Source organism: Terrapene carolina, unplaced genomic scaffold, assembly GCF_002925995.2.
Source record: "Terrapene carolina triunguis isolate 2854851 unplaced genomic scaffold, T_m_triunguis-2.0 Scaffold113, whole genome shotgun sequence".
NCBI lineage: Eukaryota > Metazoa > Chordata > Testudines > Emydidae > Terrapene > Terrapene triunguis.
Window position 1 is genome coordinate 19,310,208 of NW_020664464.1, and position 14,937 is coordinate 19,325,144.

A 14,937-nucleotide genomic window follows, 5' to 3' on the forward strand; every position below is an offset into this window, starting at 1 on the left:
AGCCTTTTTGTTGATCAAGGGGGTGAAAAGAAAAAAAAAAAAACCCCGACAAAGCTACCGCTGCTCATTCAGGATGGATTTATTTTGCTGGCAGAAGAGCTGTCTCCTGCCGGCTAAGAGTGCCTACATGGGAGTCCTTTCAGTAGGTGTGCTTTGTATCACTCTGTTGTGGTGCCTACTGTAGAATCAGGAAGGCCATTACCTGACCGCAGCTCTAAAAATAACTCAGTTGAGCCTTCTTGACCTCGTTTGTGGCTATGAACGTTCTAGTCTGAATGAGAACAAAATTACAACCATGTTCCACACTCTGTAATAGGACTGCAATTCAGAGCTGTATAACATGGTTACAGGTGAGGGCTTGTCCTAATTGGCTCTCTGACACACTGGCTGCTGCTTTGCTCTACGACAGCCTGTTTAACACAACACATTTTAGACTAAGCTGTTTGGGATAGTCTACGATTTACTCTATGCTTGTACAATGGAGCCCCAACCTGGTTGATGTTACCAGGTGCTGCCACAATAGAAGTGTTAAAAAAATAAAACAACCCATCAATAACTTACAGCAAAAGCCAAAAGAACCACCACTATGGAAGTTACCACTGAAATTTGAAAGGAAACTCTTCGCTTGCCATGCATAAATTACAATAAGTTCTTAACAGAGTGCAATTGTTTTCATCTGAGCCATGTGTGAAGCTTCACAGTAGCTAAGGGACTTCGATACCAATGTAGAGGGTGAATGAGTTTGTATCGCTATAGTCTAAAAACACTTACCATTTTTGAGGGATATTCTTTAGGAAATCCTTTTATTGGGGTACCAAATACCCTTCTGCCATTGATAAAAGCCTTCATTATAAAATTTGTCACTAGGAAATAAAAGAAGAAACTTAATTGTCTAAATGAACAAGACCCTCAGCAGATTTGTGCAATGCTTGTGGATCGGGTAACTTACTTTTTCTTGATAAGCCAGCTCCAAGATTGTGGTTCAAATCAAAGGGATCTGTGTGAAGAAATTTGTAGGTATTACTAAAGTTCATATGAAAGTGAAATATAAATTAAATTAATGGAGATATCCTATCTCCTAGAACTGGAAGGGACCTTGAAAGGTCATCGAGTCCAGCCCCCTGCCTTCACTAGCAGGACCAAGAACTGATTTTGCCCCAGATCCCTAAGTGGCCCCCTCAAGGATTGAACTCACAACCCTGGGTTTAGCAGGCCAATGCTCAAACCACTGAGCTATCCCTCCCCCAAACTGATTAATATGAACACAAACAAACAATCTAATGTTGCTATTTCTGATGCAGAATCATTACCCTGAAATTGATTTCTCCATATACTGAAAGAGAATATATTCAAAAGACAGAATCTCAGCAGTCCAGCTATGAACCAAATTGACCAAAATGTTGAAAAAGAGCAATTTTTGAAGGTGAGAGAACCCCCCCACCACCACCTTTCTATCAAAGTTAGATCAGCTAGAAAAATAATGTCTGCATTGACAAGATTTCCCACATATTGACCCTGACACAACAAAATTTCCTGCATATGGACCCTGATGAAATACAGCACTTAAATATTTGGTGAACTTAAACTAAATTTTACCTCAGAGTGATTATTCATATGCATAAAAGCTAAGCAGGTATTTACATATTTTGCTGGATTAGGGTTTCGGTCTTCTAACAAAAAGGAACTGATTTAAAACATAATGCATTGCATCATTACAACACTCTGCATAATGCTATACAAAAGCTAACTGAAGAAATGTTTCAGCCAGTCAAACTGATTTTAATTGACAGTTAATATTTTCCAAATAAGGGATACGATTATAAGAACTAAGTGGAGTTGGAGTAGAAGCAAGCTAAAAATCAAACAGATTCTGAAGAACCAGGGAAAAGATTACAGAGTGAGACAGAGACTATGGACTGAGTTCCAGTTTTCTTAACCATTCTGATAGTCAGCCCTCAAACAAAAATGATCCTCTCTAAACAATGATCTCCAAACAAAATAAAGTGTAAAATTCGCTTTTCAACTTTATTTCAGTTGAAAAATAAGGGCTAAATTCCAACTCTACTGAAGTCAATGGGGGTTTTTGTGCCTAATTTCTGAAGAGTCAGGATTTCACTCAATCTATTTAGGAGGAGGAGATCCTAATCCAGCAGGATGAAAGTGAAAAACAATATGCAAGAAGAGCAGATTCATTCAAATGGGTTTTTAAGCAATTCCATACATCAATGAGCTCTGTATTAACTCCTACAATACCTTCAATAACAATATATTTGGAGGTCCACTGCTTCTTGAAAGTTGTAAGCAGATTTTTTCTTCTGATGCAGATAACATGTTCTTTGAAATCAAATTCTTCTGTGTAGAAGCGGAGAAGTCCCAGCCATAGCTCCCCAACAGATTCAGTGTTTGAATCATAGTCTGACCAACAGGCTGGCTGGAAGTTAGAACAAGAAATATTTTCCCTTGCGATTCAGTGATTCAGACAGATTAAGCAAATGCACATTCATAATTTGGGAGTGTTAAATTAACCACAATTGTGCGTATACACAAGTTTGGTTTAGAGAGTTATTCTAAATCACTTTCCATCCTTTATTAGTTTGAAGGTTAATATTCATAATCAAATTTTGCTGTTTAAATGGTTGGTAGGTATTCTTAGTGTGAAGATTAGCAATGTGTTTTTTAAACAACTTACTGTTTATTTTTGATAGCACGCAAAATTGATATATGTATTGTTAATTTACATTTAGGCTGGGTGCCCCTTCAACATGAAGTTATTCCATTGAAGAGTTGTATCACCTATCATCAGGTGGGGAAGAAGGCAGCAGTCTGGCACATCAGCAATTATTCTTTAACAAACCTGATATGATTACTGTTGAATGCAAAGCATTCAGGTTTCGCAAAAATATTTATTCACAGGTGTACTGGTCTCTTGTACTGTAGACGACTAACTATGTTATGGTAGCTTGACAGCACAAAACTGAGATTTTCAAACATTTCCATTATATGTCAAATAATTTTAAGTGAATGGCTTTATCCCCTATACTGCCTTGGAAATCTCAGCTTCAAGTGTTTTAATAAAATCAGAGATTTATATTTTGGAAGGTCTACTGTATTTTATTAGGCTAAGCCAATAAATACGAATATGTACAGTTCTACACAAAAGTTTTCTGGCATGCCCTTTTACAAAGAAGATACTCTGCTTTCAAGTTACATGCTTGGCTCTCTGTCTTGAGTAATGTTATCCTTTTCTCCTCCAAACAAAATATCATGTCCTAAGACACGTGGTGTTAGAACAATATCTGGCTTCATTTAACAGCTGAAAAATATTTAGCAGATTCTTTTAAGAATATTATCAGTATAGTTCTAAACATGTTTGGATTACTAAAGCAAGGTGCTGAAGTATCGCTTCACAATTCCAATTGTAAAGGCTGACACAGCTATGTCCAATAATAGCTGACATTTTATATAACTAAATGATAAGTTCTCTTTTTCAGCCCATATGCAAAATATATTAGCAAATGTCATTGTTAGTAACTAGCTTTTACATTCATCTACTGCATTTTTTGAATACATGCCTTACCAGGAGTTAGTTTCACTTTACAGTTATTGCACAATAATGCTATGTCAGAAAAGTGAATATAAAAGACTCACCAACTCATCTATTTTGTCAAAGAAATAAACATTCCAACCATCAACTAAAATTTCAGGCTTCTTTGGCTCCTTGTACATCTAAGAACAGAAAGTTAACTAGTCAGTGCATGGCTGTTCAGACGATGTTTTTGATCCCTATTTTGGGTCAATAGTGCACACACAAAAAAATCTAACTGGGACCAATTTATTTCTTGACATACGGTACCTCTTGGAGAACAGGAATGACTGGTGGATTTCGCTGCTGAAGAAAATAAAGCACCATAAGAGTATATGCATAGGAGGACAGGCTACCTCTAGATGCATCTCCAATGTCACACATCTGGAAAGAGAAAAGCTAATTATAAAACTTTTTACTGTGGGTGTTATCACTTCCAGAATGCCTGAAGTGTTACTCACCTTTGTAAAGACCTTCATTGTGTAACACAGATACTTTACTCTGGAATCAATCGCTGCATAAGAGGACAAGAGTCTTGTGTTATGCAGGGCCTGTAAATAAATATGGAAGTCAAGTGTGGGAAACAGGGAGTGAGGCGGAAAAAGTGGTAGTTAGCTAAAGCCTCCAATCAGGGAGGCTTTGAAAATGACCTATTTACTTGAGAGGAGCACAGACCTACAATGATTCACAACCACTTGGCTCGAAAATCTTGCATATGTATGAGGGCAACTCACGCGGTTAACTAAAAAAAATTTTATTGCACTGTTAAACAATAGAATACCAATTGAAATATATTAAATATTTTCAAATATTTTGTTTTCTATTACAACACAGAATACAAAGTGTACCATGCTCACTTTAGATCATTTTTAATTGAATTTGCACTGTAAATATGAGAAACAAAAGAAATAGTATTTTTCAATTCACCTCCTACAAATATCATCGTGAAATCTCTATCATGAAAGAAAATACAAATGTACTTTTTTTTGTTACATAACTGCACTCAAAAACAAAATAATGTAAAACGTTAGAGCCTACAAGTCCACTCAGTCCTACTTCTTGTGCAGCCAATCGCTAAGACAAACAAGTTTGTTTACATTTACGGGAGATACTCTGCTTCTTATTTACAATGTCACTTGAAAGTGAGAACAGGTGTTCACATGGCACTTTTATAGCTGGCGTTGCCAAGTATTTATGTGCCAGATATGCTAAACATTCATATGCCCCTTCATGCTTCGGCCACCATTGCAGAGGGCATGCTTCCATGCTGATGATGCTTTTTAAAAAAATGTGTTAATTAAATTTGTGAGTGAACAACTTGGGGGGAGAATTGTATGTCTCCTGTTCTGTTTTACCTGCATTCTGCCATATAGTTCATGTTATAGCAGTCTCGGATGATGACCGAGCACATGTTCGTTTTAAGAACACTTTTACAGCAGATTTGACAAAACTCAAAGAAGGTACCAATGTGAGATTTCTAAAAATAGCTACAGCATTCGACCCAAGGTTTAAGAATCTGAAGTGCTGTCCAAAATCTTAAGAGAGACGAGGTGTGGAGCATGCTTTCAGAAGTCTTAAAAGAGCAACACTCCAATTCAGAAACTACAGATGGCAAACCACCAAAAAAGAAGATCAACCTTCTGCTGGTGGCATCTGACTCAGATGATGAAAATGAACATGCGTCGGTCCACTCTGCTTTGGATCATTATCAAGCAGAACCCATCATCAGCATGGATGCATGTCCTCTGGAATGGTGGTTGAAGCACAAGCATGAATCTTTAGCACATTTGGCATGTAAATATCTTGCGACGCTGGCTACAACAGTGCCATACGAACATCTGTTCTCACTTTCAGGTGACATTGTAAACAAGAAGCGGGCAGCATTATCTCCTGCAAATTGTTTGTCTGAGCGATTGGCTGAAATAGGACTGAGTGGACTTGTAGGCTCTAAAAGTTTTACATTGTTTTATTTTTGAATGCAGTTATTTTCTTGTACATAATTCTACATTTGTAAGTTCAACTTTCATGATAAAGAGATGGCACTACAGTACTTGTATTAGGTGAATTGAAAAATACTATTTTTGTGGGGTTACCACCTGCTCTGGTGGGAGGAGCTTATCAAGATTCTTAACTTTCATCTGTTCACAAACAATATGCAGAAGCATCCAAAAGGATAATACCTCAGAATAGTGAAGCATGAAGCTACTACTGTAGGCATGTGGTAGAGCATAAATTCTGGGACAGTTCCTAAACCCACAATCCAGATAATCTAGAATTAAAACCCTCAGAGTTAAAAAGACTTGTGTGGCTAGATTTGAATCTGGTAAAAGGAAGATTTTTTCCAGCTAATATTTTCTACCTTTCACCAGCCTAATTCTCCAGAGCATAACGTGCAATGGAAAGCTACTTATTTTATAAGAGATGAGACAGCCCTGATACCTTGACAATCCCCACACTTAACACATGCAGCTATGGTCTTCTCTCTGCTCAGGATGTTACTCCTTTCCCTGCAAGTCCTACAAAAGGATCAATATACTCCAAAACACTGGTGTTTGCTATTATTAAACTAAATTTACTATCATTTTAGCAGAAAACGGCTGCTCTGCCTCCTTTGACTTCACCCAGAAAGAGTCAAATGGAGGACTAGAACCTAAAAATCTAACTGGAATAGATGATTTATAATCGTTATCTTACCAGTGTATTATATAAACTGATGTCTACTTCAAGACCGCTTCTCACATGGAAGAACTTGACAATTGGCACTTTAGCAGTTGTTATTGGCAAGACATTTCTTAGACCTAGGAAGGAATTTGGGCTTTCACTTTAATACAACGATAACGGTATCAAAACGACCACCAAGAGCTTACAAAAATTTCAGCAGATTTCTTTAAAAGCCTGTGGGCAGATATCAAAGCTATCTTTTAACTCTGCATATTTTATATATATTATATAAAATAAATTAATTTATTATATTATATATATATTATAAATTAATTTATATTTTAATATTGATTTTAGACACTTCATTATTCATAGCATTTCTGGCATTAGTTTTCACTTAACGTTAGCTGAAAACTAAACTGTTGTTTAAATAGCAAAATAGCATAAATACTTATCTGGTATAGAGTGAGTAAATTTTAAAATTTATGAAATCCTCATGAAAAGGCATTTAAATGTGATTTACAGGAATATATTGTTACATTAAACTAATGTATAGTGTGTGCCATCTTCAGCATTATTAATATTATTATTATTACTTGTCAACAAACAAACAATGGATATGTAAATACAAACCTATAACCACTGTCTGAAGGGTCAAACTTGTAACTTACAACTTGTTTTCATGTATGTTATTAACACAGTATCAGAGTTTAATTTAGGCCTGTTCCTATAAACCGTAGAACACTTCAATGGCCTAGTCATGCAATGAAGAGCTACAAATGTTCACAATCTAAGTTCCCAATCCTGCTAACTAATGCACTAAAGAGTTCAGTGTTATCTTAATATCGGTGTATTTATACCCTGAACCTTCTGACTCCATAAATAGTTTACAAATTCATGTACACAAAACTACCCACTCTTATTCTCTAGAAAGTTACCTGAATGTTTCTTAAGTACTCTTGCTAATTCTTCAATTATTCTTATGCAATCAAGTCCCTGAAAAGGGAGAGAAAAAAAAAACACATTTCAGTGCACTGATAATATCTTGTGTCAACCTCAAAATTCTAGAAAAGCTACATGTAATCATTACTATTAGAACGTGTCCTAGCCAAGCCATTTCAGTTGATGTGCCATTCATTGCCTGTCATTAGGCTTAAAGCCTATCATTAAAAAGACACCTAAATTGTACACTGGGCGGCATTCATACCAGACAGTTTCAAAATGCAGAGTATGTTCAAGTCAACACTAAAGGATACCCTAATGTTCTTAAAAGAGTTTATAAACATGCATTTAAAGCATTTGCTAATTTATATCAACCGAAAAGAAAGACTTGCTTCTTTCTCACCCCATCTTCTTTTTCTAGCTTACCATGCATCAACACTGTGATGCTGAACCAGATGTGCCTCATTCATTTCCATGTCAAACAATATTATCACTTCACTGAAGAATCCATGAATAAGCTCAGTGGTAAAGGAAGAAAATCTTAAATCAGATTAGCTGACATAGCAGCAAGACACTAGCCAATTTACTTTTTTTGGTAGAAGTTCTATTTACATTTTCAGCTATTGTGCAAGTCCTTTTTGCAAAAGTATGTCAAGAGACAGTGTTCACAGCAACAATAACTGTGTCTACAGAATACCAGTACAAGTTATACAAAAGAGCTCTAAGTCTACCTCAGAAGTTTCCAGTCCATCAATTGTCATACAGATATCAAGGTCACTTTGTTTGAAGCCAAAGCCATTTTTTGATGAGCCAAACAAGTTCAACCTGGTTCCTGTAAAGGACATGATACTATAACCACATCTGACATACCATCAGTCCAGTTTTAATAGGTAGAGTCTGATTTGGCTAATGTTGAACACCACTCTCCTGTAATAATGGACTTTACAAGGAATATTTATTAAATATAGGGCATATTTCTTGATTTTCTATAGATAACATTATACAGTTACTGGTCTAATTCACTAAATTTTAAGAGTAATAAATAAAAGGCATTTTTGTCAAAACAATGACTAAACAGTATAGCAAAATTTTCATCATTTTTGGCATTAAGAAAAAAAGGTTTGCAAACACTAAAAAAGCAATCTTGTTTTAAAGGGGTCACTGTCAATTTGTATTTTTGGAAGTTGACTAAGCCGAGCATCAGATAAACCACTATTTAAACAGTATATCCTGAAAATTTCCTCTTTGTCAGTTTTCTATAGAATGAGGGCTTCTCTGCTTTCTTACTGATGTTTAAAGGACTCTTTTCAGGAACGAAGATACCGGGGGGGAGGGAAGGAGAGAGAGCGCTATAGTGATACATTAGGTGCTGAAAAATGAACAAGTGTAAATTGAAAAAAATCCCTCCCCCAATATATTCTTTCAGTTAATCTTAGGTGTTCTTTATAGCCAGAGTATGCACAAAATGTTCATATTTCAATTTGATTTACAAGATGACAGTATCCCTGCAACGTCTCTTTTCTGGCTTTTGTTAATTTTTGAACAACTTTAGTATCCTGCAGAGGCCTAGGGAGCAGGTGCAGTAGTGATAGATGATTTTCAGTCCCCTGTAGCGGTCTGAATAGTAATGGGGATTTGGATTGGAAGAGAGAGCCTGGAAGTAACTAAATCAGTGATTAGCATAGCCCCCCCACCCCTACCCTCCTCTGGTGACAAGCCACCAGTCTTAGCTATAACATGAAAATTAAGATTAAATATAAAATTTAGGATGAATATCAAAATTAATATATTTACTGACTTTTCATAGATTTCAAGGCCAGAAGAAAACATTGTGATAATTTAATGTGACCTCCTGTATAACCATGATACTCAGTGTTTGAGTAGTTCAGAAATAATGAATTTAACTTCATGTCACCCCTCTGAGGTAGGGAAGAATCCCCATTTTACCATTCGGAATGAAGATACAGAGTTTAAGAAATTTACCCAGGATCAAATGGGAGTCTGACACACCCAGGAAAAAATTAAGTGGCATACTAACTAGATTATTAGCACGAGAATTTGAGCTAAATCCTTGAGGATCTGGATAAGTGATACAAGAACTCTCTTCGGGTTAAGACAAGTCTTTACAGGTGCAACAATCTTCGGCCAAAGATTCTACATCCAGCCTGCATGCAAATTTGGCAAGACTATGAACTGAAGCCCAGGTGGTTACCCTATATATTTCCAGAAATGGAAACCATAGCTCCAGTCTACTGAGCTTTGCTGATAGCCAAGTGTTATGCCTCTGCTTTAGAATAATCCGAGAGCAAATTGCTCTCCTGGGCCCACACAAGATAATATGACTGCCTGTAATATATACAGACAGTACATTTTTGTTTCCATACTGAGAATAAGGGCAGAAAAATAAAGCTATTTCTTAGATGAACTGAAAAGAAAGGGGATACTTTTGGCCTGATCAAAATTCCAAGATGGTGTGACAGGCGTTTCAGAAAGTCTGTAGCGGTCTTACAAGAATGAATACAATGACTGAAACAGCGAAGCTTGACTGACGAATTTGCGATGAAAATGCTAGTTATGAAAGTTTTATTATAAAATTGTGATTACTGGTTTCTTAAATGGCTGTTGTTCATTCCTGTTGATGTCATGATCTTTTCACAATTTCTCACCAACAGGATGTAAAAAAAATAAACTGACATATTTTTGGAGCTTTTTGTTTGTTTTAAGAAACAGCACAAGCTCAAGGAGGGAGGGCATAACGTATGAGGTGGAGACATCAAGCTGTAACAGTGAGCTGAGATTATTGCAACAGAAAATATTCCAATTTAATTTAAAGTCATATAGTATAGTCTTAAGCAACAGAACAGAATATCTTAAGAAGTTTAAATTAGCTAACTTTGTTATTTATATTGGTACAATGAAATAGCTGAAAATACTAAAAGAGTGAAACAAAAAAAAAAACCTAAATATGAGTATGAAAAGAATCTACACAATTACCTGGAAACTCCTGTCTGATGAAGCTTTCCAGATTTTGCCGTATATGTTCACGAGCCTGATCCTCTATAATATTTGGAGCAAAATCTTCTTTAAAAAAAAGCCAGAAACACACCAATTCAGGCAAAGTATGTAAAAACACTGCCACAGTTAAGTGACAGGAAGGGGGAAAAAAGGAAATTGATGTGGGAGGGGAAGAGAGGGAGGAGTAGGTGGAAGAAGAGAAATACTAAGTCAAAGAAAAAAAACACATTAGGAAAACAGTACATTTTGTCCAGTCAGAAGTGAAGGGTGCCATATTGAAAGACCAAATAAATGGGGGGAAATGGTTCAAAAAAATCTGAAATCAGCATATTGTTCTTTGTAGAAATATGTTGCCTTGTGCTTTCAAACAGCAGTTTCTGGTAATGAGATACAAAATACCACACAAACAACCGCACTAAAGAGTGTCGGACAACATTTTTTGAAAAAGGATGCCTCATATAGGCTCTGAAGTCTATGTGTAGATGCCTAAATTTCAAGAATATCAAATATCCAGCAGCTTTCATTGACTCCATGTTTAATTCAAGGAGTCATGAGATCAGCCTACACACTTTGGATTTTTACTCTTTGGAGGTACAATTTAGACTTATGAATGTGACAATATCAGGTGCAATTTAGCAATTAAACTAATGTCATTACCCTATAGAATCTTACCTTTTGTACTAGTTTTGCTACTTTCAAAACCCAGCTCCACTGATACTATTGACCTAAGAGAATTCCCTAAAGTACTATTAAAATCTAGCTAACTAATTCATATTTTCCACAAACATATTGAAAGAGTGCTGTATTGATGACTTACTGTAACACTGGATGCAAACTTGATCTAAAATATTTGAAAACTTAGGTGTCAACGCTGGCAAAGGGTCTAGCTCAATTTTTTTGAAGTCTTCTGGACAATCCCTCTTTAGGTGACCTTCTCGTTTGCACAAGCTACATACCACCATAGGAGACTGCGTGAATAGAAAGCAAGACATTTTTTAAATCTATGGCCCTTTAATGAATCAGAACTATACTTAGATATAATATGTCCTCAACTGTTAGTAATATTTCCTGGTGGTTAGACGTTAAGCGCTTACCTTGCCCTTTGTGAAAGCAGGTTTATTAAATTCATAAAAGAGCTCAGATTCCAGAAATTGTCCTATTAGTATGCCCTCTTCACAAAGGCTTCCTTTCTCTATAAAATCCTCTTCATTCAAATCTACCCTTAGAGATTTATCTACATTTTTTCCCAGCTCTGTCTCTTCATATTTAACAGAGACGGACAATTCTTCCTCTTCCTCAGACAGTGCATCTTCATCCCCAGATGCAGTGTAAGTATTGTCCAGCTCATCTTCAGCAGTCACAATACCACCACATTCTGTTTGGTTTAGGATAAGACTCTGTTCTCCCTCCTCTTCCTCCCCATCCTCATCTGAGTTATTGATTTCAGATATCTGGTCTTGTAATGAAGGTGCAAATTTGTTCAGGGAATCATCCAGTTCATCAGTCTCCTCTGTGCTCTCCTCATCCATCTCAGCCTTATCACTGAGTATTATTACATTGCACTCTAAACCAAACTCATCCCTCTCTGTGACTACAGTGCTCTGAACACCTTCAGTCTCTGAAATACTGTATGTTTCAATATCATGCTCACTTGCTGGAATAGGGAGATCTCTATTTTCACTGTATTCATCCAAGCCTTGATCAATAACTATCACATTTTTCTGCCATTTCTTATCTTGGTCATGTTCTTCCTCTTCCTCCTCCTCCTCCTCATTTCCACTTTCTGTCTCTACACAGCTTGGTTTAGAGTCCTCATTATCACCAGAAATCATCTCTTCAGTTACAAAGTCTGAATCTTCCTGGGCAATTCCCAAATGTCCTATATCATCTGCCAATTCTTCTTCAGTCAGGCTTTCAGAGACAAACACCTTTGAAGGATCAATTGTACATGCCTCAGGCATGTCTATACTTCTATCAATAATATTAATACAATCAGCTGCTATCACTTCCCCCATTTTGTCAGCTACGTTTTGCGTATCAGTGGCATCATGCTTTATGGCATCCTTTTCAGGTTCTAATCTTTGTGATGTCTCCTCATTGACATTCAAAGGCTTTTTTGGGCTGGATTTTGTAGGTTTTTTGTGGGGCAAAGCAAAATATTTGTAAGTTGCCCTTAAGCAGTGAAGAATATATTCATATACTAGCTGACTGTTCAGAGTTCTTGCCACATTCCTCTTTACTGAGTAAGGGTCTGAAAGAAAAAGAAAGCCAGGAGCTAACTGAATACAGAAATCTATAACTTCATTATGGATATACAGAAGAAGCAAAGACAGGTTTGATTAGACCGGTTTTCTCTTACAACATTTAGATATATTGTCAATTAAGTTAATACACTGTTTTAGGAACACATTAGCAATAAATAGAGCTCTGCACTAAGTGGCGTAAACTGTATATGTATCATATGCCACTTAATACATTTAATAGTATCATACAGAAACATATGGCTGAAATTGTTTTTCTAACATATCTGACAGTGTACTTGCTAAGTCAGAGGGCCGATAACTCTTAATTGACAGACTTCAGGTACCTTCCACAGCAATGCGCTTTTTAGGCCAGTCCTTTGATTCACGAGACACTGCTTCTTTGAGTCGTATACTGATGACCAGATCAGCCAAATTAAACTCCAAGGCATAGAAGCGAAGCAGTTCTACCCAAAGCTGCCCAACTGGTGCTGAACACTGGTGTCCTGAATCAAACACTAAGGGAACCTGTTAATTAGAAAGCAAAAGCTTAAACCCTCTTCAGTTTTAAGGTGTATGAAAAACCCTCTTTTGGGGGGCAGAAAAATCATTCTGCCAGTCTAAAACTTGCTTTTCACTCACACACAGTCACTGATACCTATATGCACGCACACGGAGTCAAGTAAAAATGCAGAGTAACAGTATAAGTTTTTAAATAAACTTGTAACTTAAGTGTTGAAGTGGTGTGGAGGAAAGGTCACAATGATAATATTGTAATGAAGCCATAACAGATAATACAATGGCTAGAAATTACCTCTGCAATGAGTGTTCAGGTCTCAACAATAAAAAATTAATGCTCTACTCAAACAAGGGAAACTACAACATTATGAGAGTTAAATACACATTTTACAGCTACAGAAAAGGACAATTTAAAGAGACAGTGTAAATTAAGATAACTAATACCTCAAACACTTATAAACCAAATTTAATAATTGTTGGACAGTGACATTTATGATTATGGCTAATATTAATCATGATTGTGTATTTAAATAAAAATGTTCTTGTGCTATAATTAATACATTTCAGATCATGAAAATCTCAGTTAGGATGAAATATATAGCCTCATCAAATGCAAATCATTTTTCAGAAAGAATCACCTTCTATGGTCATTTAAATGTACAGGCACAAAATGTGCACCTCAGGCAAGAAGGGGAAGCAACAGACAGCAAATTACATAGTTTAGAATGTTTTTGGATATTTATTCTGCCAACTCTGAAAGTTTGTCCTCTTTGGTTAGAGTTGTTTTTTAGGGTTAACGATCAATAATTTGGCATGAAGCAAAAGCCATTGCAGATACTGGGATTCAGTGCTAGTCCATTTTAGTATTATGACAAATTATTGACAGTCTTTTAGTGTACATTATGCTTTTCCTTAGATTAGTCCTGTTCAGGTGGTCCTAGCTTTCATGGCTATACGTTATATTAATATACTTTGTAAGAATTTAGTTTATGTGAATTTTATAATGGCTCTGATTTATAAACACAGCACAAATTATTTTTAAAGATTTCATATTTTATCTCTATAAAGATTGCTTAGTATTTTACCAAATAAGATCTTTTTAGAAAAGATCGTGGAGTATTTTACACTTAAAATTATAAATGTTAGCCATTATTGGATTAAATTTATGTAACTTCTTTATTATAAAACACTCCCATGTGCGATTAGAACTGAATTTATACAGTTATGCTATTTCTAAAAAGAGCAATGTTATTAGATAAGAAAAATAAAGAGGAGCAATTATCGTGCAACAGTAATTCGAAATTAAGTTACTCATTAGACATAGTCAAGTTTGAAATGGGATTTTTGGAATTCTGTCAACTACGGTTGTCCCCTAGTTTAACAGATATTATTAACCCAATACTGTGACTGTGGGACCTCTTGGTGCCAACTGGCTGAGGTTTACAGGGATCTCCTGGATCTGGTATCTGCATACTGGTTCACCGAAGAGTGTCATGTAAGGTCTCTAATGAAAACCTGTGTCACACTGGTCGTCATAATAGTCGTGAAATGTGTACACCAATAATATGTAAGGAGTTAGGTACACATAGACCTTAAGCACATAATTTTCAGTGAGAGTTTAAGGCAGCTCACCAGAAGGGGATCAACATTCTCCTGTCAGGCAAGAGAGAAGAGATGCTTATCTCTGGGTGGCTGGTCAAGTGTATTATGTATTGTCTACTTCACAAATGGAAGCCTATCTACAATCTGAGCAGAAGGTCTAATCAAGAGATTGTAAAAACCAACCAGAAAGGAGCACAGAGGAAAAAACTACTAATGGAAGGAGAGGAGGGGAATCCTGTTCACAAGTTAAGACAATGGATTTGTGTACTGTAACTGTAGAGACACAAACTAACCTGGAAAGAGTGAGTGGGGTCTGTGGAGGCCTGAAGGGGAAAGTTTGTGTTGCCAGTAGCTGATGGAGTCAGAGAGTGATCC

At 36.3% G+C, this 14,937-nt stretch overlaps 1 protein-coding gene across 1 annotated transcript in view; it reads right to left on the reverse strand.

Annotated features, from left to right (window-relative positions):
• The window catches only part of TUT7 (terminal uridylyl transferase 7), a 38,925-nt gene that overhangs the window by 11,102 nt on the left and 12,886 nt on the right, over window positions 1-14,937 (reverse strand). The window contains exons 10-22 of the mRNA XM_026652339.1: window positions 12,789-12,969; window positions 11,296-12,452; window positions 11,019-11,169; window positions 10,181-10,267; window positions 7,918-8,018; window positions 7,183-7,240; window positions 6,278-6,381; window positions 4,045-4,134; window positions 3,854-3,967; window positions 3,649-3,726; window positions 2,254-2,431; window positions 950-997; window positions 772-863 (exon numbers count right to left, since the gene is read on the reverse strand). Of these exons, the coding sequence (XP_026508124.1) occupies window positions 772-863; window positions 950-997; window positions 2,254-2,431; window positions 3,649-3,726; window positions 3,854-3,967; window positions 4,045-4,134; window positions 6,278-6,381; window positions 7,183-7,240; window positions 7,918-8,018; window positions 10,181-10,267; window positions 11,019-11,169; window positions 11,296-12,452; window positions 12,789-12,969 (2,439 nt within the window). The remainder of the gene's footprint in view (window positions 1-771; window positions 864-949; window positions 998-2,253; window positions 2,432-3,648; window positions 3,727-3,853; window positions 3,968-4,044; window positions 4,135-6,277; window positions 6,382-7,182; window positions 7,241-7,917; window positions 8,019-10,180; window positions 10,268-11,018; window positions 11,170-11,295; window positions 12,453-12,788; window positions 12,970-14,937) is intronic.